This window comes from Miniopterus natalensis, chromosome 12 (assembly GCF_054644295.1).
Source record: "Miniopterus natalensis isolate mMinNat1 chromosome 12, mMinNat1.hap1, whole genome shotgun sequence".
NCBI lineage: Eukaryota > Metazoa > Chordata > Mammalia > Chiroptera > Miniopteridae > Miniopterus > Miniopterus natalensis.
The window spans coordinates 39,075,674-39,089,173 of NC_142092.1; the positions used below are offsets into that span (position 1 = coordinate 39,075,674).

The 13,500-nt window shown below is 42.6% G+C and overlaps 1 protein-coding gene across 1 annotated transcript in view; it reads left to right on the plus strand.

Annotated features, from left to right (window-relative positions):
* The window catches only part of PCSK5 (proprotein convertase subtilisin/kexin type 5), a 381,372-nt gene that overhangs the window by 297,982 nt on the left and 69,890 nt on the right, over positions 1 to 13,500 (plus strand). The window contains exons 21-22 of the mRNA XM_087822706.1: positions 6,512 to 6,614; positions 12,526 to 12,662. Coding sequence (XP_087678832.1) covers positions 6,512 to 6,614; positions 12,526 to 12,662 — 240 coding nt within the window. The remainder of the gene's footprint in view (positions 1 to 6,511; positions 6,615 to 12,525; positions 12,663 to 13,500) is intronic.

Consider the following 13,500-nt stretch of genomic DNA (forward strand, 5'->3'; position numbering starts at 1 on the left):
TGGGCTCAGGCTCAGACAGACCTGGGGCACAGCTCAATTCTGTCACTTGCCTCGTTGAATGAATCCATGCAAGATTCATCTCTCTGGGCCTCAGTTTCTCAAATGAGAAACTTTTATAAAAGGGGCTGTTTTTTAAGTTAAACATTACATAGAACAGCATTTGTAACATGGTAGGTGTCAAAGAATGGGAGCCTATGTGATTGCCGCATCACCGCTATATTCAGGTGTGTTGGCCAAGACTTCACTTCGGATGCATTTTTTTAGCAGCCTGATTGAGGTCAGGGTTCAAAATAACAGTGGAAATGCAAAAGGTCATCTCTTAATTCCTTGATCTTTGGACAACGTACAGACTGAAGTAAACTAAACATTTACAAGTGTGTTGGGCCTACAGTTTCTTCAATCCATCCTTTCTTGATGGAGCGCCAACCCATGGGGGTGCCAGAGTAGCATTTTAGGGCATCTGCCCACAGGTGAACCCCATTGCATAAAAATGAAAAAGCAATGAGACTAAGAAAGATAAGTCTTGGCAGTCAGAAAAACCCATGGGGGAGGAAAAGTGGAGGTTGTTGTTGAAAGGATGAGATAGAAAAGTGGTGGCCCCCAGATACCTCCAGTCCGTGGAAGCAGAACTCTCCCTCCAGCTGCTTGATGTTCGTTCTGCCTTTGTAGATGCTGATGAACAAAACAGCACAGTGTTCCAGCTGCCAGATGTCTCCACTATCACAAGCTTTATCCACTTATCCGTTTAGTTCTGTTCTCATGGGAGATCTCCTGAGCATCAGTTCAACAAACTGGCTCCCCAAGACTGGTGGTGCTCTTTGGACCCACCCCCAAAGGGCACATAATCCTGAGTTTTTTGGTTAAAATTAAGTTTGGCTTGCAAAGGAACAAACTCATCAGGTAGACTTTTTAAAATTGTGGTAAAATATTCATAACATAAAATTTACCATTTTAACCATACAGTTCCATGGCATTAATTACATCCACATTGTAGTGCAACAATTGTCACCATCCATTTCCAGAGCTTTTTCATCTTCCCCAGCTGAAACGTTTTACCCATTAAGCAGTATCTCCCCATCTCCCTCTCCCCTCCAGCCCCTGGCAACTGCCAGACTGCTTGCTGTCCCACTGAATTTGACTGCTCTAGGTACCTCACATAAATGAAATCATGAAATATCTGTCCTTTTGTGACTGGTTTATTTCACTTAGCATAATGTCTTCCAGTTTTATCCATGTTATAGCATGTGTCAGGATGTCTTTCCTTTTTAAGGCTGAATAACTGTGTAGACCAGTGATTTTCAACCAGTGTGCCACAAGAATTTTTAAAACGTGCAATACCTGACTATTTAGTCAGGGGCACTGACCTCCTTTCCCTTAGATTGTCAAATAAAAAAATGACAACAGCCAACACAGCAATAGCTGTCCAGTGTGAATGAATCAAAATTATACCTATTTTTTTGTCAGATCGGCAAAAAATATATCTTTTAGTGTGCCACAGAATTTTAGTAATTAGTTTATGTGTGCCATGAGATGAAAAAAAGTTGACAATGACTGGTGAGGATCTTTAAGTAAAGATGTTGGCCATTGGTGGATGGCCTCATATTTTGAGCCTTGCTTATAAAACTTCATGTTTAATGGCACTTTAAAAATTGAATTATTTCATTAGTATATAACTAGTTGAAAGTGTAACCAAGTATTTATTGTAGCTGGTAGGAAGTAATAAATATATTGATTTCTTTTCATGAAAACTGTCTTTACACAGTGGTATCTTAAGTTGGAAACTAGGTGTTGGCATTCTTGCAAAAAGAGAGTATTATTTGATTAGCATTTATGGTTATAGTCATTCAGAAAAGTCACACTCTATGATTCCTGACTTCTGAATGATAGTACATAGAGTCTACAAATAATTCAGTACCCCAAGTTTCCTCACTGAAATAACCCTGGCTAGTGGGGCTCAGTTAGTTGGCATCATACGGTGCACTGAAAGGTTGCCACTTGGGTCCCAGTCACAGCACATGCCTGGGTTGCAGGAGCAATTCCCAGTAGGGGCATGCAGGAGGCAGCCGCTCCATACGTGTTTCGTTCTCACATCCATGTCTCTCTCTCTCTCCCTCTGCCTTCCTCTCTCTCTTAAAAAAATCCAAGTGGCTGATTTCTCCTCAAATGTTCCTCTCATCTTCTCTTACAAATCACCCTTGCTAAAAACGTTGTTTAAGTCTCACATCATAACCTACCGATGTGGCCTGGCTGAGCGTGGCTCAGCGGTTGAGCATCAACTTAGGATCCAGGAGATCATGGTTCGATTCCCGGTCAGGACACTGCCCGGGCTGCGGGCTCGATCTCCAGTCAGGGGGTGTGCAGGAGGCAGCCAGTCAATGACTCTCATCATTGATGTTTCTCTCTCTCTCGCCCCCTCTCCCTTCCTCTCTCTAAAATCAATAAAGATATATTTTTAAAATAATAATAATCTACCTATGTGTTTATTAATTTATTTAGTTTATGTATTTATTTGCTTAAACTCTACAAGAAATTTGGCTCTAATCAATAAAGAAATATTATGAGGTACAAAAGAAAGCATAGCATTTCTGAAGAGAAATGGCGCACTTCTGGCGAGGTAAGCGCTTTATTATGTTATTCTCAACCCTGTTAGGTAGCTGTGCACAATGTAATGAATGTTAACCTATTCTGGATGATTTCAGAAAGTTTATTTGTAACTTAGACTTGTTAACACAAACACATGCTCTAATGTTCTCAAGGGGTGGAATAAGCAGAACACATCACTGACTTGTAAATTTTTATATTTACAAATATTAATTTTTAAGTTGTGTCTTCAACTTTTGAGACATCATTGCTCCCCATGAGACACTACTTCAATGTTTTTTGAACTATTATAGGACGAGATGAGAAAGGAACTAAAAGGGGAATGAAAAATTTTGATCACAGGAGAAAGACGATTTGGACATAAATGATAATGGAGGAAGACACCAGAGGAAGAGCTTATAGGATGAGATGGAGAACAATATATTGGCCCCCAATGTCTGTGCTAAAAGTTATTTTTAAAAAAAATTTTGTATATCACTCCTGTCATAAACATTCACTTTCATTGTGCAACAAAGACAGATGAGAAGAATTTGCTGCTCCAACAACAAAAAAAAAGCAACTTCACTATGTCCTTGGAATCTGGCTTTTTTTTTTTTTTTTGGTTTCAAATGTGCAGTAGGAAATTTGTGCCTGCAAGGGCTGGGGGCAGTTGTTTATATAACTAATTGGACATCCACATACATATGAAAATTAAGACAGGTCCCTCTATTCTCATCTGTTCTAAAGCCAGAGTTTGCTCTACAGTTAAGAGGCGTGCAGACTTGAGAGAGGTGCGGTTAAGCTGTCCTACGCTGACTTGGTTACATAAGTTTCAAGGTTATGAGGTTTTCTCCATTTTGTTTCCAAATGGTAGGAGGGAAAAACATGTTTTAAGGATCACTTATCAAAGAAAAAAAGTGCTTGGGAAGGTTTTAGGCTGGGGAGAATTTTTGTAGGTCAGAGGATAATGGGAGATGTGGAGAAAAGATTGAAGACAGAGATACTGGTGGAGAAATACCCTGAGGAAAGATTAAGAGCATTAGCTGGAGAGTTGACATGGCCAGGAAGAAAGATGTACCTTCCTCAGAGGCAGGAGACAAGTGAACAGTCAAGGAAAAGATAGAAAGATAGAAAGGAATTTTGACATTGAGAAAAGGGAGGTTGGGAAAATTCAGTATCTTATCAGAAAATTAGGTAGTGAAGTCACCTTCTAAGAAAGAATGGGTGGGACTTGGGTCTTGGCAAGTTTCGACCTAGCTACAGTGAGAAATTCATGAGGAACTACAAAGATGAATGAAAGGAAGACCAAGTGGTATGAACTCATCACAGTGGGGCATACAAAGGTTGTGTTTGGAGGGTATTCGAAATCTCAAAGTTGGGGCAATTCCAAGTGATGGTTATATCTGAGGTGATTATATCTTCGTGAGTGCCAACAGAGGCCATGATAATTGAGCATATCAAGGAAGCAAGAAGCCAGGGCATTAGTGCCACCTACTGGCTTATGGAAGCCAAGAAAGAGGCAAACAAAAGACACGAGAATTTAAAATGTCCATAGTAATATCTGAATAACCCTTACTTGGCCTGGCTATGATTTATCTGTAAATACAGAGGAGATTCTGGGTGTAGATATGGCATAATGCTCAAAACCATCTAAGCAGCACTCAATCTAGCAGAGCAAGTTGTATTTAGTTTAAAATTCCACCCTAGCATTGAATCTACACACGACAGGGATTAAGGTGGATGGGTAGCAAGAGTTAGGAGAACCAAACCACTGTGTCAGTTTTTATAGGCACCAATATCAAGGCAAAATAATGGTCTTTGCCTCTAGGTCTAGCAGAGTCCTGTGTATGCCCTTGCTCTTCTGTTTTAGACATCACTCTAGACTGTCCAAGGAAGTTGAAACTCCTGGCCAGCATTTGGATTATGACTATCTCCTTACAAATCATTCTTATCAAAAATCTTTGAGAACCCAAGAGCAGGGCCTTTTTAACTTGTATATCTCTAAATCTCACCTAGTACCTGGTACATAGGGATTCAAAATATATCCATGGAATGAATAAATGAATGAAGAAGCTATGATCTATATTTCTCTAGAAACCATCTTCTTTAGGTTTAGAAGCCTCTGTGACCCTCCCCATACCTGTTCCTCTCCACACATTTATTTTGAAAGATATATAGCTATCATCCAACACAAATTATTAGCGTTGACAATGTAGACAAGATCTACTTGTTCCTACCAGGTCTGCCCCAGATCTTCTGCTCTATCTTGCTGGTGCCTGGAGTGATAATCACACTGCTCAATTGGTTTTGCCTCCTGACAAAAGTAGAAGAGATTACACAAGGGCAATAATTAAGAGGTGGAATAGGGGAGACTGAATGGAAAAAAAAAAAGTCTGCATAAATATGATGACTATTGAGTGAGAACCCCAACTTGAAATCAACACTCCTTACTAGACAGAAGTCCCAGCTCTTTGCTTTGGGACTGCTGATTAATTACCAAGAATGCAACTGGTCCATTCTAACAACTTTGTGTGGATTAGTAAAAGGCAACCCCCCTACAGAGAAAGAGGCAGCCAACATCAGTTTTCATGGCTTGGTGCAATCAACATGGGCTGGATTTCCAACTCACATGACCATTTGGGCAGGCACCTTGTGCAGTGAACAACTTGAACATTTGTATATTTTGCCCCACTGGGTTACTCACTCTTAGGCTCACTCATTTTTGTGGTTTAGTTCTAGCAAGTGGACGATGTATATATGTAAGGTTTACCTTATACAAATGTACTTGTTCAGTAAAATGAGAAAGAAAGGCAGAGGAGTGGACTTATTCCTCACCGTCAAGTCTATGTTTCCAGAGCTTTTTTCCACATGGCTACAATAAACCAGGCAGTGAATCCTCGAGTTCCAGTAACACCAGTTGATTAAACCAAAGGTGGGTACTGCTACCTCGCCACTCTCGCTGGATCTCAGGTTGACAATGTCCAGACATGCTCACACAGCTGTGAAAGTTGGGGTGGGAGACAAGTGAACGTTGTGACACTGCTGAAATCTGAATCTGTAGTTCCCGAGCATGATCACTTTCTAAACCATACAAAGAGTGGCTCTTTGAATCAGACTGAAGGAACTTCAGTTTCTTTGAAGTCAATTTCTTGTAAGACGATGGGAGGAGAGGATGAATGTGGTGTGAGTAGAGGGTGGCATTCAATGAGTAGAGACCCATCATTGGATTATTACCTTCAATGAGATTTTCCTCTCTCTACCAACTTTGCCGTGGTAGTAATCTCTTAAATGTTTACAAGGAATTGGTGAGGCTGGACTTGCTTCCATGGAAAGGCCTCATGTGTGTTTTTCCTTGGGAAAGATAAGCTTTCCAATTAAATGAAGAATTCTCTGGCTATCTCTTCATTGTTACTCTTTCAGGGTGAGATGCAGCTGACATCTGTCCAATGTCAGCCAAGCTTCAACTCCCTTTCTTGACAAGTAATCACAATCCTCCCCAGAGTGATGGGACAAGATCTAGGTGGGTCCAGCTTGTTGCCTGACTTGAACCAAGGCTATAACTGGGGTCTCTGTGGGCCATAAGCCTTCAGCCTTAAACAGGAAGGTCAGCAGGAGCTCAGTGAAGGGGTCCTGTAGGAAGCCCCCTTGGTTTCTCTCTACTTATAAAATCTGTAACAGATTTTGATCCAAAATTATATCATTGCCTCATAACTTTTTGAGGTTCCAACTTCCAGGGCCCTTGGGAGAGGAACAGTTGTTATTATAAGGTCAGGATTTAGGACTGGCAACTGAAGCCATTCAAGGTCTCTTCGCTCTGTGTTGTCTCCATGGCTTTTAGGCAGCCACAGACAGATCTGGATGCTCTCAGACTGACAGCTGAGAAAGCGTTGCCATGTAGAAATGAGGTAAACAACTGCATTTTGTTCCCCAGGAGAATACATTGACGAGCACGGCCACTGCCAGATCTGTGAAGCCTCGTGTGCCAAGTGCTGGGGGCCGACCCAGGAAAACTGCATTGGCTGCCCCATCACAAGGTGAGTAGCCTCTCAGTATCTCCTATGATTGGGAGCTCATGGGTTGCAGGATGGAGAGAGAAGGTGCTTACCACCTTAGAGGCATATTTTGGGCCTACAGGAGAAAGAATCAAACTCCTTCTCATGACACAGTAACCCTTTGTTGTCTGACCATAGTCCCCCTCGAATAGCATCTTCTCTCCATGATGCCCAGTTCCTACTACAAGAATCAGCACCCTGGACACTAGAGGGCCTTTCTCATTGATGATGCCTGGAATCTCATCCCTTTCTGCACACCCACCCCTCAGCCATCATCCCCATTGCTGAGCAAAGATTTACTCATATTTCTAAAATCAGTTCAAAGGTAAACTGTTCTATGGGGGCATTTTTTACCACTTCCCAGTAGAATTAATTTCTTCCACTTTATATTCCCCTGTGGTCTGTATAAACTTCCATAAGAGCAACTGTGACATTTTAAGGCACTCATTTACAAAACTATCCCTTTGTTAGACTACACACCCCTTGGAATACTCATCTTTATATCCCTTATATCTATCACAGTGCTATAGAAATGGTAGGGACTCAATAAATGTTCAATAGCTGAATGAATGGGGAAATAGCAAGTATCTGAATGGGATGAGCATCTTTGCTAATACCCTGAAAATTTCCAATGAAAAGAGTTGGGATCTTGTTGTATTTTTAGTCAACACTCCTCTGATTCTAGCACTTAATATTTGTTGACTGACTGGGCGTTTGAATGGCCTCATCACTTTGCTGCTTAATGCTTGGGAAGCAGTCTCTCCCCAGACCAGTGTAATGAGACTGCTCCAGTGGCAGGTGAATCCCTACATCGGGCGTCCCCTCTGCCTTACACACAGTTACTTCATCTAATTCTTCCTCAGGACTGCAATATCCTGAGCAGGAACTGTGGTGTATTTGTCTCTCTCTGTACTCCCCCACAGTAGTCAACATATAGTAATAATTCAATAAATGTGTGTTTTACTAAACTTTATAAAGTGTGGAATCAATATCATGGGCTTCGCTCTCCAAATAGCTCCCTCAAAATGAGAGATGCTTTAAAGCAGCTTCAGGGCATACTATTAGATACAGACAGCTTTCTGAAAGTGGGTCCTATTTTTCCTCTAACCCCTCACCATATCAATAATCAAATTCCATTGCGTGTTTGACATCCTCGACCTAAGGAAACTTTTTAGCATTTGTTTAATAAAGCATCTACCATCATCCAGTGTACAATCCAGAAGTCATCACTGCCTTGGAGGCTCACCAGAAGTGAAAATAAAAAACTCTACTCCCATAAATAGTCATTTAACAAAATCTAAGCCCATTGGTATAAGATCACAGATATACCTCCTGGGCCATTTGAGTAGTTTAACTTATTGAAGCAGCCCATGCTTTAGCTTTTGAAGAAAGATAAGAAAGGACACCTTGAAGCAGGGTGTCCTCCTAAGGAAATCTTGTTCCATAGGAATAGTTTTCTTCTCATATCCCTGAGCACCCCATTTCTTTCCCCACCTCTCTTCCTTGATGTCAATTACTTGCAAATATGTCCAAGAAAGGGCATCATATCATGGCAATGAACTACCTGACTTCTTTTCTTATCTGCGTTTTCCTGGAATGGGAGTGAGGAGATGGGGAGAAAGTAACTGCTTTGAAAGATGATGTTGACTTATTTGTTCTTGAAAGGACAGCAACGTATTTTCCAAAGTATTTCCTTGAGTGGAATCAGGTCCATTCAAGACAGTCCTGAGCACTTGGTTTATGTCCAGCTCACAGTTAGGTGCAAGGCCCATGAGTTCTTATAGGTGATTCAGGCAGTTAAAGTCAAGGGATGGTGAAGCATTCAGACAACAATAATAGGACAGCTTTAACACCCTAGGCCTGAAGTCAAAGCTGCAACCATGAAGAGGGGGTGCCTTATAGAAACTGGAGCTAGAGGGGACACAGCCACTCCAGAACCATGAAAGGAGAAAGCAGTGTTGTGGCTCTGCCTGGAATAAATACCCCAATCTTTCCTCCCACCTTCAGATCTCCTGCTGGTGTTTCCCTTTGTCTGAAACTAACCGGAGGCCAATGGGAAACACCGCTTGCAGTGAGAGAAGTGAGCTTGGAGATGCCACCCCCAGTGAGCACAATTCTAGTGCACAGCACTACAGAGAATGCTGGCCAATGGATCTGGGGCAGGGGGAAGGGGAGACAAAAAGAACAACCAGGATAATTAGCTTCTTAAGCTTTTGGATATTTCCAGTCCTGGTAGAATAAAGTTCATGCCTAAAGGAGTTAACTTAGAGGTTTGCTTCAAAACAATAATGGGAGGGTAGTAAATCAGTGGGGATTGAGATGAGATAACTGTTAAAGCTGAGAGTGAAGAATACAATGGAGGTAGGGGGTTCGGTGATGTTTATTTTACATAGGTTTAAATTTTTCCATAATAAAATTTAAAAAGTAATTTAACTCTGAAGTTGTTTTATAGGAAATCAAAATTTTAAAAGCCCTCTCTCTCTTCATCTTCTAGTTTTCCCTTTACATTTCCATCAGCTCTTGGGTTTAGAGCCTTAAAAACGAATGAAAATTTGGAGGAATTTTGCCTCTGTACTTTCTTTAACACATGTAGTTCGGTAATGCCCTGGTCCCCATTGCTCAAGCTAATCTCCCAACCCAGCCCCAAAGCAGTTAGTTATAGAGTCAACACACTAACTAAAAGCATTTAAAGGTTACTTCTGTTTTTATCCACCCTCAAATGTTTTATTCGCTGTTTCAATTAATTCAAGAAAAAAAGACTTCTTGCCAGATTTCATTCTGTTAAAACATGAAAGCACCAAGAAGTTACAGTACGTGTCCTTGTGATGGCTTTAGTTAGGCCAAACCAGCAAGAGCACAGAGGACCAGCTAACCCTGGCTTGCCATCTTCCATTCCAGCTCACATCACACGCACACGCACACGCACACGCACACGCACACGCACACGCACACGCACACGCACACACACCCTGGGCTTCTGGAAAATGTAGTGCCAATGTCGAGAGCATACCTCTGCCCAGCTTTAGCACTTGGTTTTGCTGCCTTCTTCCTTTCCATGAGCCCCGACGGACCTAGAATGGTTCACTGCTTATAAAAAGGCACATGTGACGTGGGGAGAGGAGTGCTTCCCTGTAGAGATGAGCTTGCCTGAGTGTCTCAGAAATCCACAAATTGGATGACTGGTGATCCCAGAGATGGCTTGAGGTGGTTTTAAAATGTTTTTATCAGTTCCGTGGAGCCCAGGGCAAGGTCTTTGTTCTCCTCTACCAGGGAAGATTTGTTGGTGTCAGTGGAAATCTGCACCACTTGAAGTGGCACTTTTCTTTAAGTTCCTTGGCAAGGTTTCTTGAGGGGAAGGGAGATGATATAATTCAGTGCCAGCACTTGAGCATGACTGTTTTCTCTATATTTCCTTTTTTTAAAATGGCGTTTTTATTGATTTCAGAGAGAGGAAAGGGAAGGGCGAGAGAGAGAGAGAAACATCAATGATGAGAGAATCGTCATTGATCGGCCACCTCCTGCACGCCCCCAACTGGGAATCAAGCCCGAAACTCGGGCCTGTGCCCCGACCAGGAATCGAACCCCGATCTCCTGGATCCTAGGTCGATGCTCAACCGCTGAGCCACGTCGGCCGGGCTTCTCTGAATTTCCATCTTTAGAAAAAATCATGTTTTTATAGAAACTGGGACTGTCACCTGTGCTTTCCTTAGGGGAGAGGTGGAGGGGGGTGATTTAAAGCACCATTATGGTCTTAGTACTTTCTTAAAATCAAGCACTCAAGTAAGAAAGGCAGCCCGTCACCCACATGAGAAGTATTACACCATCTATTTCACCTCCACCCCAGTTTCTGGATGATTTTAATTGGTTCCCATCATTGAGAATATTAGCCGCCCCTGTCAAGAGAAATAATTTCTCTGTAAAGCGACCTTTCATATCTTTCTATAAAGGACAAAATGACGACATACTTTCTGTCCCCTTTTCTTCTAGTAAGAAAATGAAACTTCACAAATAAACACGCCGCTGTCTCCGTTTTGGCAGAGCATCGAGTAGCTTCCTTGTTTACAAACCTCAAAAAGCTCTTGCTTAGTTTTTCTTAAAGGGAGGTTTTTTGTTTTGTGTTTTAACTAGCCACATCCAAATTATCCCTTGAAAATTCTTCTAGCTCAGAAAGCGAGGCAGGGTGGGGCCGGGCTCTTCCGAGTTGGCATTCGTGCCATCAGCTAAACGTCTGGGCCGGGAACACAGTCCTCTCATTCTATGCCATGGTGCAGGGGATCTGTTTTGACATGGCCACCAGATGTGTGCGCGTGTCTGTTCAGGACCGGGGCTCCACGCTCAGCAGCGGCCAAAAGGCCCGCTTACTCCAGTGGTGCGGGGCGTGGTGACCAGAACCTGGGGGAACGAGAGTGAGGAAGCCTTCTGTTTTGTGCTGTTGGCTTTAATTCCATTCTGTTTCCAATCAGATGCAAAGGACACAGACTTTCAGGGGGTGGGAACAAGATAGAAGGCTGCAAGTGACACACTATTCAGCATGCCCTGCCCCACCCCAATTTCCTCCAAGCCTGGGATTCAAATGCCTATCCCCAGGTTAGGGTTGGCTCTCCCTATGGGAACAGTACCAGTACCACCCCAGGAACAAGTGGCATGAGGACTACACCTGGCCTTCCATGTGTGTCCGGTCTCGATGGAGAGAAGTGGTAGAGAGAAAAGGAAATCCCACCTTTTTTGCAGGCCCTTGGCTCTCCCAGCTTGGATGCCAGCATTATGCCTCAGGGGCATGTATGTATGACATGCTCAGTTAATCATCCAACTGATACAATAGCTACTACTCTAAAGACGCTCTACAAACTACCAACTTGGTACCACGTGTATTACGCAGGAATAATTTAGCAAACTCCATCATGACTATCAGTGAGCAGAAGTGAGGGAAGCAGTTCTTGAAATGTGTTCTCTAGACCAGAGCATGAGTGTCACCCAGGAAGTTGTCAAAAATACAAGTTCTCAGCTCTCTCGCTGCTGGATCTACTGGATTAGAAGCCCTGGGGGCTGAGCCCCCTCCAGTTCACCTCATCTATTTACATTACCTATCTGAGTCTTGCACTTGGAAAACATTTTTAATTTTTCTGAGTGCAATTCTTGGATACAATTTACTTAATCACATTTGATTTGGGGATTACTTTGCAAGGAAAAGAACAGAAGCAAAACTATGAAAATATTAACCATGACATTATGATATATATTGTATGTGTCTAAAGCCAAAGGTTTTAGAAGCTCACCTGCTAACTTATCTGTGATGCCCTGATAGGTGATTAAGAACATGGTCAGAAAATAGAGATGGGCACTCTATACTTCAGGAAACTCTTGCAAAAATGACACATGTACTTGCCATAAGCATAGACCTTCAATTTTATAAGTAGCACTTAAGCTAAGGATAGTGCTTCATTCTACGCTCTAAGAGCCCTTAGAGTTGACATTTCCTTTGCATGCTCATATCTAAAGGAAGGATATTTTCTCCAAGGGCTCTGGATTCAAAGTTCCACTTAGTGTCTTGAAAGTTCAAAGACCACCATCTGACTGTGGGCTGGGTGTATCTGGGGCCTTCAGTATGTGTTTAATCCCTGCGGGCACTGGTTAGCTTATTTGCAACCCAGATCAGGACTGCCTCCCCAGCCAGTTTCTGGCATGCCTGCTGTTGGGTCCAAACCTCGGGCCAAGGATGGGTACGTGACTAATGTTCCACATGGTCTAAGATGATCAGTCCCAGGCATCCTTCTTGTTTCTGGAACAATGAAACCAAGTTTGTGCAGCGAAACACGAACGCCACATGTTCTAAAACTTAAGGCTAGTCCAGAAAGTCACCCTTACAAACTCTAAAAGTCTGCTTTTCCTCTAGGATTTTTGATGCTGGCCGCTGCGTTTTGGACTGTCCCTCAGGCAAATTTGAATTGAAGAACCAATGCCACCTATGCCACTACACCTGCCAAGAGTGCCAAGGAAACGAGCCTTCCGACTGCACCTCCTGTGGAGTAGGTGAGGGAGTCTGGTTGGCCACTTGGTCTGCATTGCTTCAAACCTGTTCTCCCAGGGACATTATCTGGTTTGACTCAGAAACTTCATCTCTGGGGGAAAGGGGTTGAGATAAGGCAACTGTGCATTCGAGAGTGTGTACAACCTTGAAGTTGCTGCTTGTTGTCAGGACAGAGTTTACATTATTGTAGACTCGCTGCCCCTGAGATAAGAGAGAAGCTAAGAGAAGGAGAAGGAAGGGCATGTGAACATGGCGTCAGACATGAGGCAGGAAAGCTAAGATCTGTTGAGGTAAAAGTGAAAAGCTAGGAAACGAAGGCAGACACATTCAATCTTTCGGAGAAATATTGTAATAGAGGTTGTGTCAAGCTCTCCTCAGCCAAGAGCTATGCCATTTAGAAGTTGTCAGCGCCCTGCGGGAACAAAGTAACCACTGAAAAACACAAATGTGGCCTTCTCTATCCCAGTTTTAACAACTCAAAGTTTATGCTGTCACTGGGTTATGCTCCATGATCTCAAAGGTCCTCTGCAGTTTGACTGCTGACTCCGGTCCAGACTCCCCCATATGCCTGTCCCCTGCTTTGACCCACCACTCCCAGTTTTCTCACTGATCCTGAGGCTGTCAGTTACCACCATCAGCATACTTACATGGCATTTCTGGGGGAAGAGAATTATTTATCTTTATTCTTATTTGTAATAAAATCTAGAAAAAAATTAAGAACAAGTTGAGAGTATCATGCTTTTGTAGAAAAATGGGAAATAACACATTCATTCCTTTGCATAAATTAAAATTATTTCTTTGTGTTTCTTATGTAAACCTATATCTGAGAAGTTTGACCCT